Source organism: Ambystoma mexicanum, chromosome 2q, assembly GCF_040938575.1.
Source record: "Ambystoma mexicanum isolate Mex_15411 chromosome 2q, UKY_AmexF1_1, whole genome shotgun sequence".
In the NCBI taxonomy this organism is placed as follows: Eukaryota; Metazoa; Chordata; class Amphibia; order Caudata; family Ambystomatidae; genus Ambystoma; species Ambystoma mexicanum.
In genome coordinates this window covers 104,707,974-104,726,873 of record NC_090924.1, presented here as the reverse complement: position 1 = coordinate 104,726,873, position 18,900 = coordinate 104,707,974, and the positions used below count along the sequence as shown (strand labels likewise).

The window sequence follows — 18,900 nt, the reverse complement described above, 5'->3', positions numbered from 1 at the left end:
TTTTCAACGTGTCCTTCCTGAGGAACTATTCAAGCACCAGTCCAAGATGGGTCACAGACTTACTTTAATTCCTCATTACGAGTAGGATCCACGATTACTCTCCAATACAATTCTATTGCACCTGTCCAACAGGGTAATCACTTTAAGAGGATCTGGTTGCTTTGCAGACAATTCGTAGGCCTTATGGGAATGGTAGACATCAACACTGGGCTCACTGGGTTTCAAGTAGCAAGCATCTGAAGTAATGCTTGGCCATTCTTCCAAATGCTCCGTTTGCCTCCCACCACAGTCCTGTGGACTAAGGCCTCAGGTTTTGGCCTTGTGACTGTGACTGCTGAGTATGGCAAAGAGGCAGACGTTGTGGGTAGCTTTACAGTTTCCCACTGAACCCCCCATTCCTTGCAAACCACAAGGCCGTCTCCTCCAGCCCCTGAGAAAATGTCCCCGCTCGCTCTTCAAAGCAATGAATAAAAAGGATCACCTGCCAGAGGACAAATTGTTTGCTCTGGATGACCAACTTGCTGCTCTCAGCTATTTACAGCTGCATTGAAGCCTGCAACTTCTCCAAGCTTCCGCCAGTCAGTGGTGCGCCTTCAAATCCAGCTTGATCATTCCTGCGCAGCCACGCAAATATGGTTAGCACTTGCTGCCATAATGCAATCTGTATGTCCAGACATCTCCATGAAGGAGCTGGGTTTGTGGCAAAGTTAGTCCTGGAGGAGTTTTATATGGTTCAGTTAAGAGCACCCTAAGAAGGTGGAGCCAAGGGCAGGAAGTAGCTAGAGGGCTGAAGTGTAATGGACTAGAAGAGTAACTAAAGGGACTCAATGTTCATTAGAAATGCTGAAGAGTATAAATTAATGCTCGCCTAGTCGAATAGAATCAAGACTCAGAGCTGGGTGCCGGGGTAATCTTCATTGGCAGTACCCCTTTATAACCATTTAGGGCTGCACCCTTGGACCAATTTTTAGCCCTTGGGGCTATTACCCATGAAATCAGGAATAAGGCGGTAGACTTATGCAAGAATGTTGAGGTAGACCCTCACATTGAGGTCTTGAAAGCCAAATAGAAACTTAACCTTACAGCCAAAACACCCTCAAGGTAGGCAAAAATGTCCCTTCATCTGTGGGAGACCTACTGCAACTGTGTAGTCGGAAGACAGAACTGCATTATTGGACAATGTATAAAACCCCAAGTGTAAAGATAAGCAGTGTTACTGGAAGTACATGACATGAGTTAGGCATCTCTGGATAAGGATTCCCAAAGAGGAACAGGTATTTTGTGAAGACCAAAAATAAATCTGATGCAATTGAGAATGCATTAGATTTTTAAAGGACATTTTGCATGCAAATTAGTGGAGCAGCAATGGTGCTACCTTTGTAAACTGAATTTAACTGTTGAAATGTCACCCCACTGGGGGATGGTACTCAAGCAAAACAATGATTTATGGAGGAAGCAACCACCAAAAGAAAATCCATGCTTTAAGATATGCATACAAAAGGGGAAAATTCTTCAGAAAAGAGCAGGTCCGAAAATGCAAGCACTACCACCCCCGCTGGATTAGATACAATCTAATGTAACCAGGTGTAATGACCTCAAAGTTAGAGCCCTAGGACCATGTCTGAATATTGGTACACTAATATGAAATGGATTAATTGCTAAGGAAATACAGAGCCTACCAGCAACACTCGCTAATAAATAAACTGGCAGAAGTTGCAATAAGTGGCACATAATTCCACGCCAATATTTCAGAGATCATAAACAAGAACAGTTTCCTTGTGGCGGTATGGGATAAAGTAGCTCTAGACAATACAACTTGTTATACCTGCAGAACTGTAGTATGTCCTATGACCGAACTACGATAGCTTTGAACACCCCTCTGGATGCAAAAGAAAAGTACTGCCATTCAAGCGTTTGTTGAAATTCCACATCAAATTGGCAGTTCAGGATCAATGAAATGTCCATACATCCAGAGTCACTACCCGGGGTGCAAAGTCACACCCCAACGAGATACATAGATAGACTGACCAGGTTAGATTACCGAAAATCTAAACAGAACAAGTGAGAGAACAAATGTTTTCTAATGACAGGTTGCAGGGGCTTCAATGTAGTTCTATGGATTTACTGACTGAATCATGTGCACTTAGCTTGATCTCCAGAATTATGGGAATATACTGCCCACTTATGCAGGTGTGGATCTAGATCAATGGGCCGATTCTCCAGGAAGACGAGAAAGACTAGTGAGACCAACGTTCAGGGTTCAATTTTAAAAAAAAAGTTAGCTTGGCTGGTTGTCACTTTGTTTTGCGATCCCCAAGTCCAATGATCAGCCTAAAGAAAGAGGAATAAAGTGCTTTGGCCCCCTGATCCAAGGTTGACACGTGGCCATTCCTCACCGATCACCCCCAATCAGAGCACAATTTGCCAATCAGAACTCCGATGATGCTCCAATTACTTGGCAGTTCATTACTTAAGAGATCAGTTTCATCAATATCCTTACTTCTAGGCATCCTCTGTACAGACAACCAGCTGTACAACCTGCTAAGTAAGGCAGAACATATCATGCAGTTCTGGCCCAATACATTCTGGCTCCATTCTTCTAGTCCCATAAGATATGGCATTTATAACGTGCCTATGCACGTTTGCTTAAAGACAAACCCAAAACCCATATACACATTCCTATATGTCGCAAGCAGTGAAGCCTGCAAGAAAGAGTATATTGACAGGCAAGAAAGCCCCGTTTGCCAAGTAATAAGGCTATGGGCTGGGCAGATACGTACCGTCTTGGAAGCAAGCCAATGCAGAGCAGCATGATTCAAATCCTGGTCCCATGTTTGCTGAACTCGTCATGAAGCACGATAAAGAACCAATTTAATTTTTTTTTTTAAAAAAAGTGCTGCTTACTCAGTGCTCAATTACAGCAGTACCTCAGCAAGAAGTGGACACTGCACGCCCATGCAGTGTGCCAGACAAATTCTATTCTGCGCGATAATCATGTAGGACATTCGTCTTGATGGAAATACTTCCTGTTCTGTGAACTGCATTCATTACTTTTTGGTAGAAAAATAATGTAAAAAACCACCAGGCTGGAATGTCAGAGTAGCAAGTCAAACTAAGAAGCCACCGTTTGGGTTGAGAGGTTATGGGCTCATAAGGGGGGAATCCAAAAATTAGGCAGTGGATTCACGTTTAAAGGTTTGGCAGGGTCTGTTTTGGGCAGACACTAAGATTAGGAATGTTTTCCCCCTTAGCCAACTGCAATTAGTTGAGGGAATCTACGCATCTACTTTGTAGTTTCCCTTCCTCATTCTGCAATCAGGCACGTGACTGCCGGCGCATGAGGGAGGCCAGTCTGGGCTGTTGTGCATTTGGTACGCCTCCCAGGGTTTTTGCACTCGTGTCTTCCCTCTCTGGTGTTGCAATTCTGTATTGGTTCCCTAATCCTTACCGGCATGACCTGCCCATGGTCATAGCATGCTTCATTTTTGGACCTGCCTGCAAGACTTTCTGGCTGAACACCAAGCCTAGTGTCAAAAGGTCTGGAATTACTGGAAAATACAGCAGTGTCTGAACTAGTCCCTCCTCTGCTTGCTAACCTTTTACACTCAATTTCACACACACTTTTAGGCCAAAATAATGATCATTTTTACCATTACAAACCGTCTAGTTCCCCCAACAGTTCAACTGAAACTTTCTAAATCTTGGTTCTCCGAGGAAATCCTCACTAACACTAAAGAGACAAAACAGGCATGGTGAAAAAACATGACTGCACCCTTGCTCTGTATCATAAGGTGGCAGCTAAGACTGCCATTACTGTGGCTAAACGAGACTTCTATGAAGAATGCCTCAAATCTAGCTTTTCTCCATCTTCGGGACTTAACCAGGGCAGAGAAAGAATTATCCTTCCTTTCAGAGTGACCAATGGTGCTCTGACATCCAACCGGGCCTAGTGATAAACTGAACTCTCCCCGCAGTAAAATGGCATTACCGCAATCTCCTTCCTGGCCCACAAATAGTATTCCTACCTTTTATGTTCCTTCCAGCCCTTTTAACTAAAGAGATTAGTCAAGCTAACCTGACAGTCTCTTGCCTCAAACCTTCATGTCCTGACATTTGTCCTCAGTCTAAAATTAAAGAATCATTTGCCTGCGTGGCGTGGCCCCTCTGGTTAGATGCTTTGTTAACTCCTTTCACCACTTCTACTTCCTTTGCTTGAGTCTTTGAAAAAGTTGACTAAAAAGGCGAGCCATCGTCCTGTCCCATCACTGTTACTTTTCTCATGAAGATGAGAAAGTAATCCAACATAGAAAACCTCCTTGGTCCTCTCCAGTCTGGCTTTCAAGCTCATGGCACAGACTGCTCTGGTAGGCTAATTTATGCCACATGCAGACCCGGGTCACATTACTTATGCTCAACCTCGTCGCAGCGTTTGATCTTGTGGCTCATTCTTGGCTGCTGGAAAGGTTGGGAAATATACTATAGTAGCGCTTTACAATAGTTGTCCTTTTTGGGCCCTAGATCTGCCTGTGTGGCTTCCAATTGCTTTAATTTCCTGCAAAACCTCATATGGTGTCCAACAAGGAGCCCGTCTTTCTCCCACTTTCAACATGTACATTCGTCCTCGCTTTCAACTATGGCGACGATCGTTGGGTCATCATTAAACTTACTGGCAACTATGAGAATGACCTTCAGAAAATTATTCTTATGCCAATCTCCCCCCCAAATCTCACGGTCCGTCATTTCTCAAAGAAATGACCTGGGGGTAGATTAGTCAGCTGACGCCTCCCTCTGGAACTCCCTGCCACAAACTTAATGAACCATCTCAGGTACTGGAAGCACCTCAAGACCTTACTCTTTGCTTCCGACTTGTCTTATCTGTTTCACTTTGGCATCATGCATCCAGTTGCCTCTGATCTTTGGGCCCCCCCACCCCCCTCCCCATCTGTGCCTTAAGGTGCAAGTGCTAGGAACAAATGGTTCGCTGTGCCGAATTACCCATTTCCCAGGCTTTCCAGAACAGGTTTAGTGGAAACCAAAACACATTTTTATATGGTTACCATTTTGAGAGAGGGCACCCCCCCAAACAGGACATGCGTGGACGGAATGGAAGAAAAGGGTAGGAAAGCTGAATGGGAGGACAAAGGCATACAAGTTGGAAAAGTAGACAAAATTCTAGGTTTAGCAAGGGATGATTTGTGCAGGTCAGGCAACAACAATGTAGGGAAACATGGTTGGCCCGGTAAGACGATGGCTTCTGTGAATTTTGAGAAAAATAATGCTCTGCTATATTCCCGACTCTTCCAGTTAGGAAATCACATTTTTAGTAATGTTCCACAAAACAAGCAATACCACAAGCCAAAAATGCAGCCATGGTACACAGGAGTTTTATGCTTAAGGTCCAAACAGACGTACTTAGCAGGTGTAAATAAGGAAAACAAGTGGTGAGGAAGGGCAAGCATACATTTTTTTGAAAGAGCACAGGCAGACCTTTTGATGGGTAGGTGACTTGTGTAGGTTACAAATAGTATAGTGCCTAGGTCACATTTGGGAAATGAAAGGGTTGTGTGACAAATGGCAGCAGCAAACGGGTAGAAATCTTATGAAAACAACGCCAACTCAACAAATGTACCTTCCCACAGGTGTCCTGATGCAGTCCCTCATGTTGGTGCACACACCCGGGTGCAAAGGGAAAGCCTGAAACACTGGTACCTGTGCCAATATTTCTGGTGGCCTATCCCCACCCCACATGGATGGGGCATCTCCTGTACTCCTTCCTAGGGGCAGAAACCTGCCCTCAGGGAGGTTTCCATGTGCCCCCCCCCATCCACATGGTGGGGGCACAAAATCCTGGTGGTCTAGGGGGCCCCACCCAAAATGCAATTTATTTTGCCCCTTTCCTGGGGCAAAACGTACTGCCCCACGCTTAAGGAGCCTGTGACAATATTTCTGGTGGCCTCTCCACCACCCCAAAAGGATGGGGCATCTCATGTACCCCTTCATAGGGGCAGAATCTGCCCCCACGGAGGGCTACATGAGGTGCCCCCCCACCCTGCTTTCAAGAATGCAGGGTGGCTAGTGGCCCAACCCCCGGTTTTAAATGTTCACATAGCCCAGGGGTTGGATTACAGGTTTGTATGATCCCTGCTTAGCAGGAATCACACAAAACGGTACCAGAAAGGATGAGCACTGAACCTAGTGTCGAGATATCCTTGGCACTTACTTGCCACTTGCTGGCCGCACTAGCACTTTGGTTTTTCATTCCAATGCGAACACTACACTTCACCCTCCACTGCACCCCTGCATGTTCTCAAAGTCACTGGGCGCATAAAGATGCTTCTCCCTTACATCATGCTGTGTCTAAGTGATACAATATCAACTACCTGGCCCTTAAGGCAACCAAACCAAGCTGCAGAAGCTGGACCCTAGATATTTGCATTTGATATTGCTGATCTCCCATCAAAACTAGCCCAACCATTAAATATGAAGAAACATGCCAGTCAAGCGAAAGCATCATGTGCCTACACTACACTACTCAGCAAAATAACATTTTATCTGAAGCCATCAATGGGAACTGCCTACTGGCAGGCATGTCAAAAGCCAACATGAAAATGCTTCAGGTTGCCATGCAGTGCTTGCTGTTAATGGCCTCCAGAAGAAAGCAAGTGACTGAGGCTTGCACTGGCTTCCTATTAAAGACTGCATTACATAGGTCCTACTACTCCGTTCATCCCCAGAAGATCAGGAGGGTAGGGCACTTGTGGTACAGGGGAAAACCTAGACTTTGGTTAATTACTACAGCACAAACCAAGATATGACAGTCATTAGTATGGATAGTAAAGCAGCTGGGGAGAGGGGATGGGAAAGAATACCCGAAAGGGCAATAATCTGAGCTGGCAACTTCAACGTGGTAATGGACCCAGCATAGGATTGAACAGCAGGGACCACACACCCAGGAAACAAGGGCACAAGCAAACTACAGAGTATGCTCCTAGTAGGGGAAGTTGATGTGTGGAGGGTGAGGAATCGAGCCCTGCGTCAATACACACATCACTCTGCACCCCGTAACTCAGCATTGTGGTTAGATTTTTGGCATCACCGCTGATTCTGGGACAAGTCAAAGGGGTGGAAATACAAGCCCACATGCCCCATCTGGTTAGACATAGAAAAGAAACCACCCCATCCCCCCCCATCCGTCCCTGGAGCTTCAAGAGTGAAGGGCTTACTGACACGGTTTAGAGAAGTGCTGACAGTGGCTATAGACAAATGGGTTTAGTAGGTGGGGACACTGTGGGAAGGGTTTAAATGTGTGATCAGGGGGGAATGTATGGGCAGTGAATTGGTGTGTGCTCATTAAACAAATCAGGAGAGAATTGGCGAATAAAGAGAATGACATGCGAGTGAACGGCCGCCCCCTAAACCCTCGAACGCTGAACAAGTCGAGATACTGCAACAGCTTCAGGAATTCTGGGACTTGGCTCAGATGGCAATTAAGTACCTATGGGGTAGGACAGCACCCTGCCAGTATTGAGGGACAAGCCCCCGGTCGGAGGTTAGCTAGGGCCAAAGATATCAAGGGGGAGAATCCCAGCAATAGCTGATGAACAGGGTGAATCAATTTGAAGACGGAGATAGTTCTGTAAGCAAGCACGCACTGATTCTCAAGCTGAAAAAGATTCATATCTTGATCAGGTGGGACTGTACTGGTGCATGGGGGAGCAGAGAGTGGCTGAACCGTCCAACACTGGAGGCAGAGTGGCGGCAGGACAACTACCGGATTCCGAGGGAGGCGGCAGTGGTTTTGCTGCTTAAGCCGGATAAGCCTGGTAATGAATGCTCATCCTACTGCCTGATTTCACTAAGATACTGGCCAAGATTCTGGCAACCCAATTATTGCCCTTAATGCCCACTATGGTTAGAGGGGGATCAAGTGTTCTTCATCCCAGGGCAGTCTACATTTTATGGATGAAATGGTTTGGCTTGATGGCGGCAGTGCCACTGGACAACCCAGTTCTAGCAGCCTCGCTAGACGCCACAAAGGTGTGAATGGCTGTTCCTGTTCAGTATTAATCGCCCTGGTGTCCTTGCTATGATTATCCGATAGCTACGGTGAATGGGCCGGAACAAAAATAAAACCGAAAGAGGGGGGAGGGAGTGATGGGGGTGGCGGGGCGAACGAGGAGTCAGGGGTGCCCGCTCTCCATCATTTGGTCTGGTGAACCAACCATTAGCGTAGAGGATAAGGGACTTGCATATATTTGCCGGGGAATTCAGCTACATGCCCATAGGGTATGCAGACGATATGGTGCAGTTTATACGAGACCCAGGGACTAATTTGGACTCGGTCACGCTAGAAGTCTAGTGGTTTGGGGACCCATCGGGTTAAAAGTGAACACCAGCAAATCAGTAACATTTTCGCAGACCAACAAGGTGAGGCAATTTCAAGCCACGTGGGGGTTCCAATGGCACATGGTCCAGACCCGCTACCGGGGGGTGGGGGGCAGGAAAATCACTAGCGAGAGACAGGGGGGTGGTATAGCAGTAATTATAAAGGTCCTGGAGCAAGCAAAGGTTAGATGGAGGTCTCTCCCCATTAACCTATACAGTAGGATATCTGATTAGACACTTCTGGCTAGATTTCTGTACAACTTCCTGAATGCATCCATAGCGGTACCCAAAGGATACTCAGGAACTGAAATTGGTAGTCACACAATTCATATGGGCAGGCAAACAGGCGTGGGCCTCCTGGGATAAACTGACAGGCACCTATACTGGATGGGGGCCTGGCATTGCCAGAGTTCGAAGTGTATTACAATGTGGTGCAGGCCAGGTTTCTTCTACATGGTATGGGGCGATACTGGTATGGGGCAAAAGGGGACTGGCAGCACATGTGCAAAGAACACTTGTGGCACCTGCACTATCAGAACACTTGTGGCACCTGCACCAAGATCCATGATCCTCACACCCACAAGCAGGATGCATAAGGTGTGCAATATGGTAGATCTGACCTGCAAGGCATGGGTACGCTTAGAATGTACGACTAAAGGGGAGGTTCTCCATTTGCCCAAACTCCCGGTCACGCACAATGGGTTTTGTGTCCCTGATGAAGATTGTGGTGGCACACTTGGGGAGCTGTGGGTAACCGTGCAGCGACTGTTCCCTACTTAACCTCAGATTACGGACACCCATGCATAAGCAGATTCAGGGAACTCTCCGGCACCGGGTGACATAAGGTTTATACACCATGGCCATGAGCTCTCGGCCGAGGCAACAGCTTCCCCCAGAAAGCATGGAAGCAGACTGGGGAGGGCTGTGTCAGAAAGTGTGGAGATACTGGTGAGAGGATTAGAAAGGGGGCCATTAACACGACTGATTCACTCAAATACCTACCATCAATATTCCTACACCCCGACGCGAAGAATTTTCCAGAAAGTTCCAGTAAATGTAACAGGTGATAATGCACCAGCGGACTTCCTTCACGTTGCCTGGGGTTCTAATGGTGTCAGGAGGTTTTGGGAACAAGTATTTAAGGTTGTTACTTGGCAGAGTGATGGCTCTACTGGGCTACACCAAATCAATAAACAAGTATGCTAGGAAACTGGTGGGACTATTTCTGAACCTGGCTAAGGAGAGTGGCGATGCTGTGGGGTGGGACACAGCCCACAGATAACCCATAGAATGAAGATATTCTGTATTGTAATGACATGGAAGCCAGATGGGGCAGCATGACAGGTAACCGATGTGGGGACAGGAAAATATGGTATGCATACACGCAATACTGGATGCTCTGGTGAAGAGGGGGAAGAGGGGAACGGATCCTCCCACATGAGTTGGCACCAAGGGCAGGATTATAGGCAGATGGATATGAGGACCACTGGATGTGCAAGCAGATGAACAATGTCCCCAGCACTTTATTGCCCAATGTAAAGTCATTCCACCATGCAATCCATTTAAGTTTCAACAAACCAATGTAATCTGGTGAATGTAAGAACCAAATAAGGCAATTACTGGGAGGGTGGAATTGTGTATTGTTCATGGTTGGCACATGGTGCCCGTGTTAAGTAATCATCCTGTTACTCACGGTCCAACTTCATCAAGAAACTTGATCCACCTAGATAAAGCTAGAGCGATCATGGTGGCATCTGCTTCGACATTGCGAACGCCACTTAACACATAACCTCCAATACCGATCTAATCTTTCTCCTGGTTCCTGATCTTTCCTTTCTGACTTGCTGTGTAATGAGGCCTTTGGGCGAGTTGAACCCTACACAAGACACATAAAACCATAACAATGATCTAGAGACTATTTTAGTAGTGCCAAGTGAGATGTGGAATTGCCTTTTTGCCCTTATGTCAAGCACCAACATGGCACAGTGCCTGCCCAAAATTGATCCCCTCAACACTAATGCTCTACAGAGCAATGGCACAGAGATTTGTTCAAATAGCTACATTTTCAGCTAGAAAGGCTATACTGGCTGGAAGGCAGCTGCGACACCAGGCAAACACAACAAACTTTGTCAAGGGTCTGATTTGGAGCGGGCCAATCTCAAAAAGGCAAGACCTCAACCACTGGTGGACAGGTTTAGCAAACTAAGGGACACTGCTGTAGATGCAGCTATGCTCCCATCATGGACCTTGACTTGCAGCAAATGTGATGTAGTGAGACCTACAGGCCGTGATCTCATAGTAACTGTCACAATAGATGTGACAATCACAGCAGCTGCTCACGCCAGGACAAAGGTAAGGGCGGTAGGTATCAGACAATGGACCTTGTTAAGTACCAATAGACATTATCTTATTCAAAGTATTCTGAATGGGAACACATGTGGTTGTTGGGGCGGGTATTTGTATGGGTGGGTGCCGGCCATTTCAGTGGTTGATTGGAGTTTGAAGATCGGGAGCGACTAGGGCTATACGTTATGTCGGATTGGAAGCTAGTGCACGTAATTACTGTGTTGCTGAACATAAGACAGCTTTCTTGCTCCCAGTGTACGACGTTTAACCCGTAATAAGATTAAGTACAAATATGGCTTCTGCCTCAGTCCCAAGATGGCACCTAATCGTCGAATAAAGCATTTCTTCAGTCTATCGAAAAAAGCGCTTCATCAAGCCAGCATACATCCACACCGGACTACTAAAATTCGCAATATTTAGTACCAATACTATAGGCTGTCATGTGATGCAATCACAATGAGGTAATGGCGATTGCATTTGATCCAGTCTATTCCCTGGTAAATGGATAAAATACCACTTCCCCACTGGATACCACACAGAGGGGACTTGGCCATGTGTGCAACTGAATGCATATACATGACCCACAAATATTCTAGCTGGGCTACATTTCACTGAATAGGCCACTAGACAAAAACATTAATGCAAGCCACATGAAGCAACTGGACAATCATGTCCGTTTGTCGAGTTACCAGTGGATATCCAAGTTATGCTCAGTGTCATGTTGCCATACACATCATTTGCCTACAGGAGTCACACCATATCGGTCTGCATAATAACACGAGTATAGATGACAACCCAGAATGTCTATCTAGGGTTTGTTGTAGCAGAGCAAGCCTTAACACACTATGGGCACTAAAGGTTCAGTAATAGTTTAGGAAGCTCCATGGTAGGTCGAACAATTTTTTATAATACCCGCCACTACACTCCTCCCTCTGCAACTAATCCAGAACAGGACTGAGACTTGGCCTCAAGCCCAGGTATCATCTCTCTCAAGGTCTGAAATCTCCCCATCGACTCCCAGTGGATGCAAGGATTAAATTAAAACCTCTGCATTGTCTACAAGGCCTTCTGGGGCCTAGGGCCAAAATACCTTAGGCTATCCCTCTGCAAATACCTCCCCGCTCCGACCACCAACTCCCCCAGGATCAGTCTTTCAAAGAAAAGAGCTGGAGTAGATCTGTCTTTGGCTGGGCCGCCCCCCCACCCCCCCCGCACCTCCCCCCTGCCACTTGAGAACCAGCTCTGGAAGCATCTCAAGACCTTACTCTTCTGCCTTCGCTCCCCTCTCCCCTGCTGATCTGTTCTCTTGGCATTGTGCACCTGGCCCCCCCTCCGTCCTCGGGCCCAGGTACCTACTCACCCTCCTGCACTGCCTCTGGGACACCCCTTGTATGTTTACAGATGCAGTCCCCCATACAGCACCCCCCTTTTTTTCTTCCTGCAATCATCAACCTACCCCGTCTGCTGCCTTAAACCCAGCACTTGCCACTTGCTGGCTGCACTACCACTGTTTGTTGCCTTTATTATTTATAATTTATGCGTTTCTCCTTTGCTCTGCACTTCCCACTTCTCCCCCTACAATGCACCCCCCCCTCTCCCATGCACTTGCGCATTCTCAATGTCACTGGGCCTAGTAAGAGCGTGGTTTAAAATATCAATTACTGTTCCATATATACAAACACTGGACTGGCTATGCTGCAACAGGTGCATTTCGTTCAATAGGAGTAAACGCCCAAGTAAAGTTGTTATGCTGGAAACAGATAAGAAATTGATGAATATGGATTTCCAATGACCTTACCTAGAAAGTAAGAAAGTAGGTTGTTTCTTGCATCCATTTGGCACATCAATTGACCAACTACCACCTAATGTAGAAACTGCTCAATATCTTAGTGTTCCTAACCATCAGTTCTCTGTATTGCAGACATTAACTCACATGTTCACATCTGCCCATGCCATGCTTGCAAATTCAGGCATAACCATTACTTACTTATATAGCGTTATCGTGTCTGTGAGAGAATTTGCAATGAGGACTGCCACCACAAGGCCATATATGGCAATGATACCAGCCATGACAACTGGGATAATAGATTTCATGATCAACTCCGGCCGCATGACAGACATGGCTGCAATCCCAGTCCCACTCTTTGCTGTGCCATAGGCTGCTCCCAACGCTGAAAGAAAAAAAAAGAAATACTTTAGATTAGCATTGATCTGCATGCAGGGACAGCATGTATCATGGAATGAGATTTGCCCTGCGAGTTGACAACGATCTGAATAAAGACAAGTGCATGGAAACAAGACTAGAGGCAAGATAACCTAAAGTTGATAACTGTTAGCATATACATTTCTCCAAAACTAGCCTCTCCATCACATGTTGGTGTGCAGGCCCATATGTTGAAGCCCCAGCCTCTTCTCTTCATACTCGGAGGTCCACAAAGATGAAATTCAGCAACACATGACAAACTACTCTTAACGAATGGTGTAAAACGAACTGAAGCGGCCAACAGCACATCACAGCTCTCACTTTCCCTGCCCAGGCCTACTAACTTACCCTGCCCTTTTTCTTTTCAGATCTGCCAAAGGACCACATGGGTGGTGGTGCGCTGTATAAATATCCCCAAAATATTTAACGTGTAGGCAATGTGCCTAGACTAGCGCACTGTTTTTTGCAACAAGCTACCATTTTGATCCCGTTTAGCACCCGTTTAGCACACCTGACATTTTGGCCATGCAAAAACAATGCAAACATGGTTAGTGATAGGAAGGGAAACGAGAATCGAGGATATGATGGATGAAAGCCAGACGCAGCAGATCGAGTGCTGGTTTGTGGCAATGACATTCGATGGTTAATGTGAAATACGAGGAGGAAGAGGGAATTTGCTTTCAAGTGGACGATGTCCAAACTACATGGAACAAGGAATAACGACATACAAGAAGGGGTCCTGCAGTAATTGTTTCGTCTCCACTTACTTTACTAGGGGAAAAGGAAATTCAGTTCCTAGGGCTATGATCACAATACAAGGCCTGCCAAACCAAAACCTGCTCTTGAATTACCAGTTAGCCCAAGTTGCTGCTATTAGTACAGCAGCCCAAGGAACACGCCACTGTTGAGCACGTTGATTCAGCTGTCGTCACCCAGAATCATAATGAGGTGTGGGGAAACTGGTGGAGGTACGGCAAGCCTGCAGTTCTGGGATGCTACAGAAATCGAGGCAGGCCAGCTCACCACCCACAATGCGCTGACATGCAATGATTAGGCGAGTGCTGTCCACTCCCCAGTTACGATGACCAGCAGCCAGGTACTATGCCAATTGCAGAACTGCCCCAGCCCAGTTCCTAATCCCTCAGAAGAGGCACGTGAGTCTTCTCACTTAACAAGCCAGGAAATTGTTCAATTGTGTGAAGCAGATTTATATATAATAAAAAAAGTCGGGGCAGTTGGTGTACCTCTCCAACGGCTATATATTGCAGTCCACGAGGTGTGGATCATGGAAAAAGTGGTCGAGCACCTTTCAATGGTGCATAGGATCAGTTTATAGACAGGAAGTGGCAGATTTGCTGGCAGGATTTAAGTGCTCGACAACCAATGCATGCAGCCATTTGCAAAAACATGAATTGTTTGTATAACCAGGTTTTCAGAGTTTACCAATTTCCAATCATCGCATCTTTGGGCAATATTGCCAAGATCAAAAAAATAAGTGACCTGCGACTTCATTGACAGCAATATTTTGCTTAAGGACTGGCTCAATGCTGCCACGACAACTCCTATTGAAGAAACGCTCTGGGTTGGACCTCTGACGAGAGCTTGGTTTTGCAAAATTACAACTGCTCATACTGGCCAAGCATTCGATGCTTCTGGTGGGTCCAATGCAGCAGAGCGATAGTCTATTTGAGAGAGTGATACCAAGGGTAGCTACAGAAATTGTTGCTATGATCAGGAACTGCAGAACCCAGAAGCATGGTACAACAGATTGAGAAACCACTGGCAAGCTGCTGTGACGATTGGGTGGCACTGAAGGGTGATGCCCCTCATCCCAGTGTGTATTTACTCATACCGAATGGGCTCAAACAGGTTTACTTACAGGCCTAAGCTGTAGCTGGATTCACTAGGGAGACCTGCATCTGGATAAATGCCTGCATTGCAGATGTACAGGAGCACAAGAAAAACTCTGCAGGTCGAGGGAGCAAGAAACGCAGCCATGTAGCTGGCCCTTCTGGTGCAAGGCCCAGGCACCACACCATCTCTAAACTTTACCTTACTAAATACACTCCACCACTCATTCCTCTGGCACCAACAGTGCGTGTAAAGTGCTTTGCTAAACAGAGGGTAGGTGGTCGATCGCTTTCCTTAGCTGGATCCCTCCTATGAACAGCTTCCTCTGTGTCTTCAACAGGGCTTAAATTCCAAAAGTTTCTCAAGATCTACCCCTTACCTGACAATTCCACAGTTGCAGAGCCCTTCTTTATGCATCCATGGGTCCCCTGACCTCCCACACCTAACCAGCCCAGCTCCTGTCTACCCTCAGCACTTGCCTTGGCACACCCTCTGCCTCTTTGCACTAACCAAACATGGCCCCTGGTCATGTATCAACCCAAGCACTTTATCTGTGGCTCAGCCATGAGCCCAGACATCCCAGCACTTTCCCTTGCTGCACTTGCATGTTCTGAATACACACAAAGGCATAGTAGGTTAGTCCTTCCCCTGCCCCCACTCCCCTGCCATTTTAATTGTGTTTTGCAATGCATTTACCTCCCTTGTTCACTCCCCACACCCTGTGGGCACTTTGAAATGATTTTACTTGCTGTGTAAACACCCAACAAGCAAACATATTTAAATACTGAATTGTTGGCCCTTTGCAGACATGGGCAAGAACCTTTAACATAACATGAAAGGTCAAGCCTAATGGTCACAATAAAATGTCAATTTGTTTCCCAACTGAACGCTTGATCAGATCAGCCCATTGCAGGCTGGACTTTTGTAGACAGACGCGTCTGAGAAAAAGGCAGAAAATGGATCCGAGGGTTGCATGGTGGGTACACTTGGATGCCACATCCGGCATATGCAATATGCAGCCCAACAGTTAAGGTACCCAAAATCAGAAAGAAATGGAGCAGCTGAAAAGAAAGCTGCGCCCATCAAACTAAAGTCAGTCTATCCAGGACCTTAGCTATGAAGAAATTCTTGCACGCAAAGGGCGGCTCCATATTGTGTTTGCGGGTGTCGGGGGAAGCCAGCGGCTAGCTGGCCAAGGTAGGAGTGGGCCAGGTTAAGAGCCCCACTCTGCCCTGAATAACTGGCCACATAGTCCCTCATACTTGGGGTGTGTTTTCCTCCGTTATTTAACTTGAACTCAAAACTGAATTGTGAAACCTAGGCCTCCCCCTGCCCCCACACAGACTCAATTTCTCCTGTATCCAACGACATTGCGAAAGTAGGGCCATTCCGTGGTTGACTTCTTAAAGCATTCATCTAGCAAACTTCTACCAGTGTCTGAACGCCCATCGTCTTGTCAACTGTCTAGTCTGCTTGCACGCCCCTGCGTCCTTTCCTAGGGTTATCCCCAAACCTAGCACCCCCACTCCGTCCTCTCCCCACCTACTCATTTAATTTGGTAGTAAGAAGTTTACAAAGGTCTCCAACCCAGGCCTCCCCATTGCTGACATCTATACCAGTGCCTCTGCTAGGCAAACCCTCACCGACATCCTCCTTCATTCCCTTGCCAGACCTATGGACTCTTCATATGGTCTGCGCTTTCTCCTCCCTTCTCCCATTAATGGTGGCAACCGGTGGGAGGCCCTCATGGCCGCCTTCGACTCCTCTAAGGTCATCATAAATGTTACCTGGGTACCATCTTGGTCCAAGGCTCTCAGGCCAATCTCTTTGATAGATGCTTCCCACACCTTAACTTCCTTCTCCTGCTGTCCCCTCTTCCCTTCAGCTTCCTTGCCTCCTCCGATGTCTCCTCCTTGGCTACCTTGCCCCCTTTACCCTTCTGCTCCCCCCCTCTCCTTGGGCTTCTTCTACACCTCCAGAGCACATAGATTTGTACCCTTCCAATGATGGCAACCTTCTCCACATTGCCACTCTAAAAACTCACTCAGCTGTCACACTCCTCTGACATCTGCCACCTCCTGAAGAGCTTGACCTAGGTCTCACCAAGACATGGTTCAAGGCCAGCTCTGTCACAAGCTTTGACACTCCTCCCCGACGGCTACAAGATCCACTCTGCACCCAGGTCCAATTGTTCTAGAGAGGGCGTAGTCCTAGATTCCTGCCTCTGTCATTCCTTCTTTCGAATGCCTTGTCTGCAGGCTCCCTCTCCTAGCCATTGCCTTACTTGACTACCATATACTGGCCACCTGGTCAGACCTCCCTCAGAGTGGGCAGACCCCCCTTCCCTCCTGGTCTCACTCAACTCCTCAGACTTTAACATCCACCTGGATGCTTCCTGTCCTTTCTCTGGACTCACTCCATCCTCCCATCCTCCCCTCCTCCCCTTAGGCCCAACTCACTCTGCAGGGGACACCCAGGATGTTTGGATCTCTTCAGACCTTCCCTTTCCACACCCCTCCTGAGTGGACAGTCATTTCCTCCCAGGCCAAGCCACCTCCAGCACCGCCACCCACCTTCTCGGTTAGCTGACCCATGAATCTCATGTCAGTTGAGGCTCTCACCCCCCCCTCCTCACCCAACCACTTTGGCTGACTCACACCCCACGACAGCCCTTTCCATGCTCCACTCTGCTATATCTGATCCTCTTGGATGTTCTAGCCCCAGTCACGAGGATCCACATGAAGGCCAAAGCAAAGTGCAACTCCTGGTACGACTTAGACCTTAACGCAAGTGCAGGGTGACTGAGGAAATGGCATGCTTCTGGTACATCCCATGACAAACTTTGCCTGCTCCAAAGGCAATACCGGCTCTGTCTGCACAAAGGAGAGACCTCATATCCAAGCCTGCGTCTCAAACATCAAACTACTCGGTCGAACACCATCTGTAAAGAACTGTCCCCTCCCAGGCCCTCTTCATGGCTCTTGCTTCCCATGCCATCTCTAAAACACAGGACATCTGGCCCTCTACCTCTACTCCCTGCTCTTCTTCTGGCCTTTCTTAAACCATCTCTCCTCCCTCCTTCCCCTGTTCTCCCCAGGCAAGGTTTAGACAAGCCTGATCTATGAAAGTCGTCAAAAGAGGTTCACCCCTGTTCCTCCAAAACCATCATGGACCATAACACCCTGGCTCCTGTTCTGGCTGACTTCTGCAACCACTCCATCACCACTGGAGTCTTCCCTTCCCAGTGAGGCATTCCCTTGTGCACACTCTTAGGTGCCAACCCGTCCTGCCCGTCTATCACCCAATCTTCATCAATCCTTTCCTGGGCAAACTGCTGGAAAAGCTGGCCATCTCCCAGCTTAATCGCCACACTGAAACTGTTGTCTCCATGATCATCAATCTGGCTTCAGAGCTGCCAGAACTGCTCTCCTGAACATCCGTTAAGACCTGCTCTACAACCTTGATTCCAACACCCCATGTGTCCTCATCTTACTTGATCCCTCTTCCATCTTTGACACGTCAGCCATGCCATCCCGCTCAACCGTCTCCGGTATCACCCATCAAGCCCTGGCTTGGCCGACTTCCTCGCCCATCAACCCTCCCAGTTCCCCCTTGGGTCCTTCCGCTCACGGTATAACCCCTCTCCCTGGCTGTTCAACCAATACCTGGCACTTCTTGCCCACTGCATTGCTGCTCTCTGCCATATGCAGACAACTCTGCTCATTTTCATGCTCCCTCAGCCTCCTCCTCCCCTCATCTGACTGCTATCCAGGAGTGGTGTACCGCCAATGATCTCTGCCTTAATGCCAGTAAGAGAGATTCTCCTCAGCACTCATGCTCCCTCCTTTCCGGTCACTATGCTGGCCTCTTGGCCCTCTTCCTGCTCCCACAAAACCTCTGGGTCATCTTAGACTCCTCTCCTCAGAGGTATTTTTCCATTCCTTTCCCCAGAAGCTCACTGTGCAGAGCTCTGGTTCTTTCTGGGCTGAATACTGCAACAGCCTCCAAGTCTGCCTGCCTCTACTCTCCACCCACTGCAACTTATCCAAAGCAGGACTGCAAGATGTGTCCTTTGCCTCAAGCCCTGGGATTGTCCCAGGACTGAATCTCTGCAC

The 18,900-nt window shown here is 47.5% G+C and overlaps 1 protein-coding gene across 1 annotated transcript in view; it reads right to left on the bottom strand.

Annotated features, from left to right (window-relative positions):
* LOC138569193 (V-type proton ATPase 16 kDa proteolipid subunit c) overlaps window positions 1–18,900 on the bottom strand; it is a 63,104-nt gene that overhangs the window by 32,191 nt on the left and 12,013 nt on the right. The window contains exon 2 of the mRNA XM_069646952.1: window positions 12,719–12,902. Within this exon, the coding sequence (XP_069503053.1) occupies window positions 12,719–12,902 (184 nt within the window). The remainder of the gene's footprint in view (window positions 1–12,718; window positions 12,903–18,900) is intronic.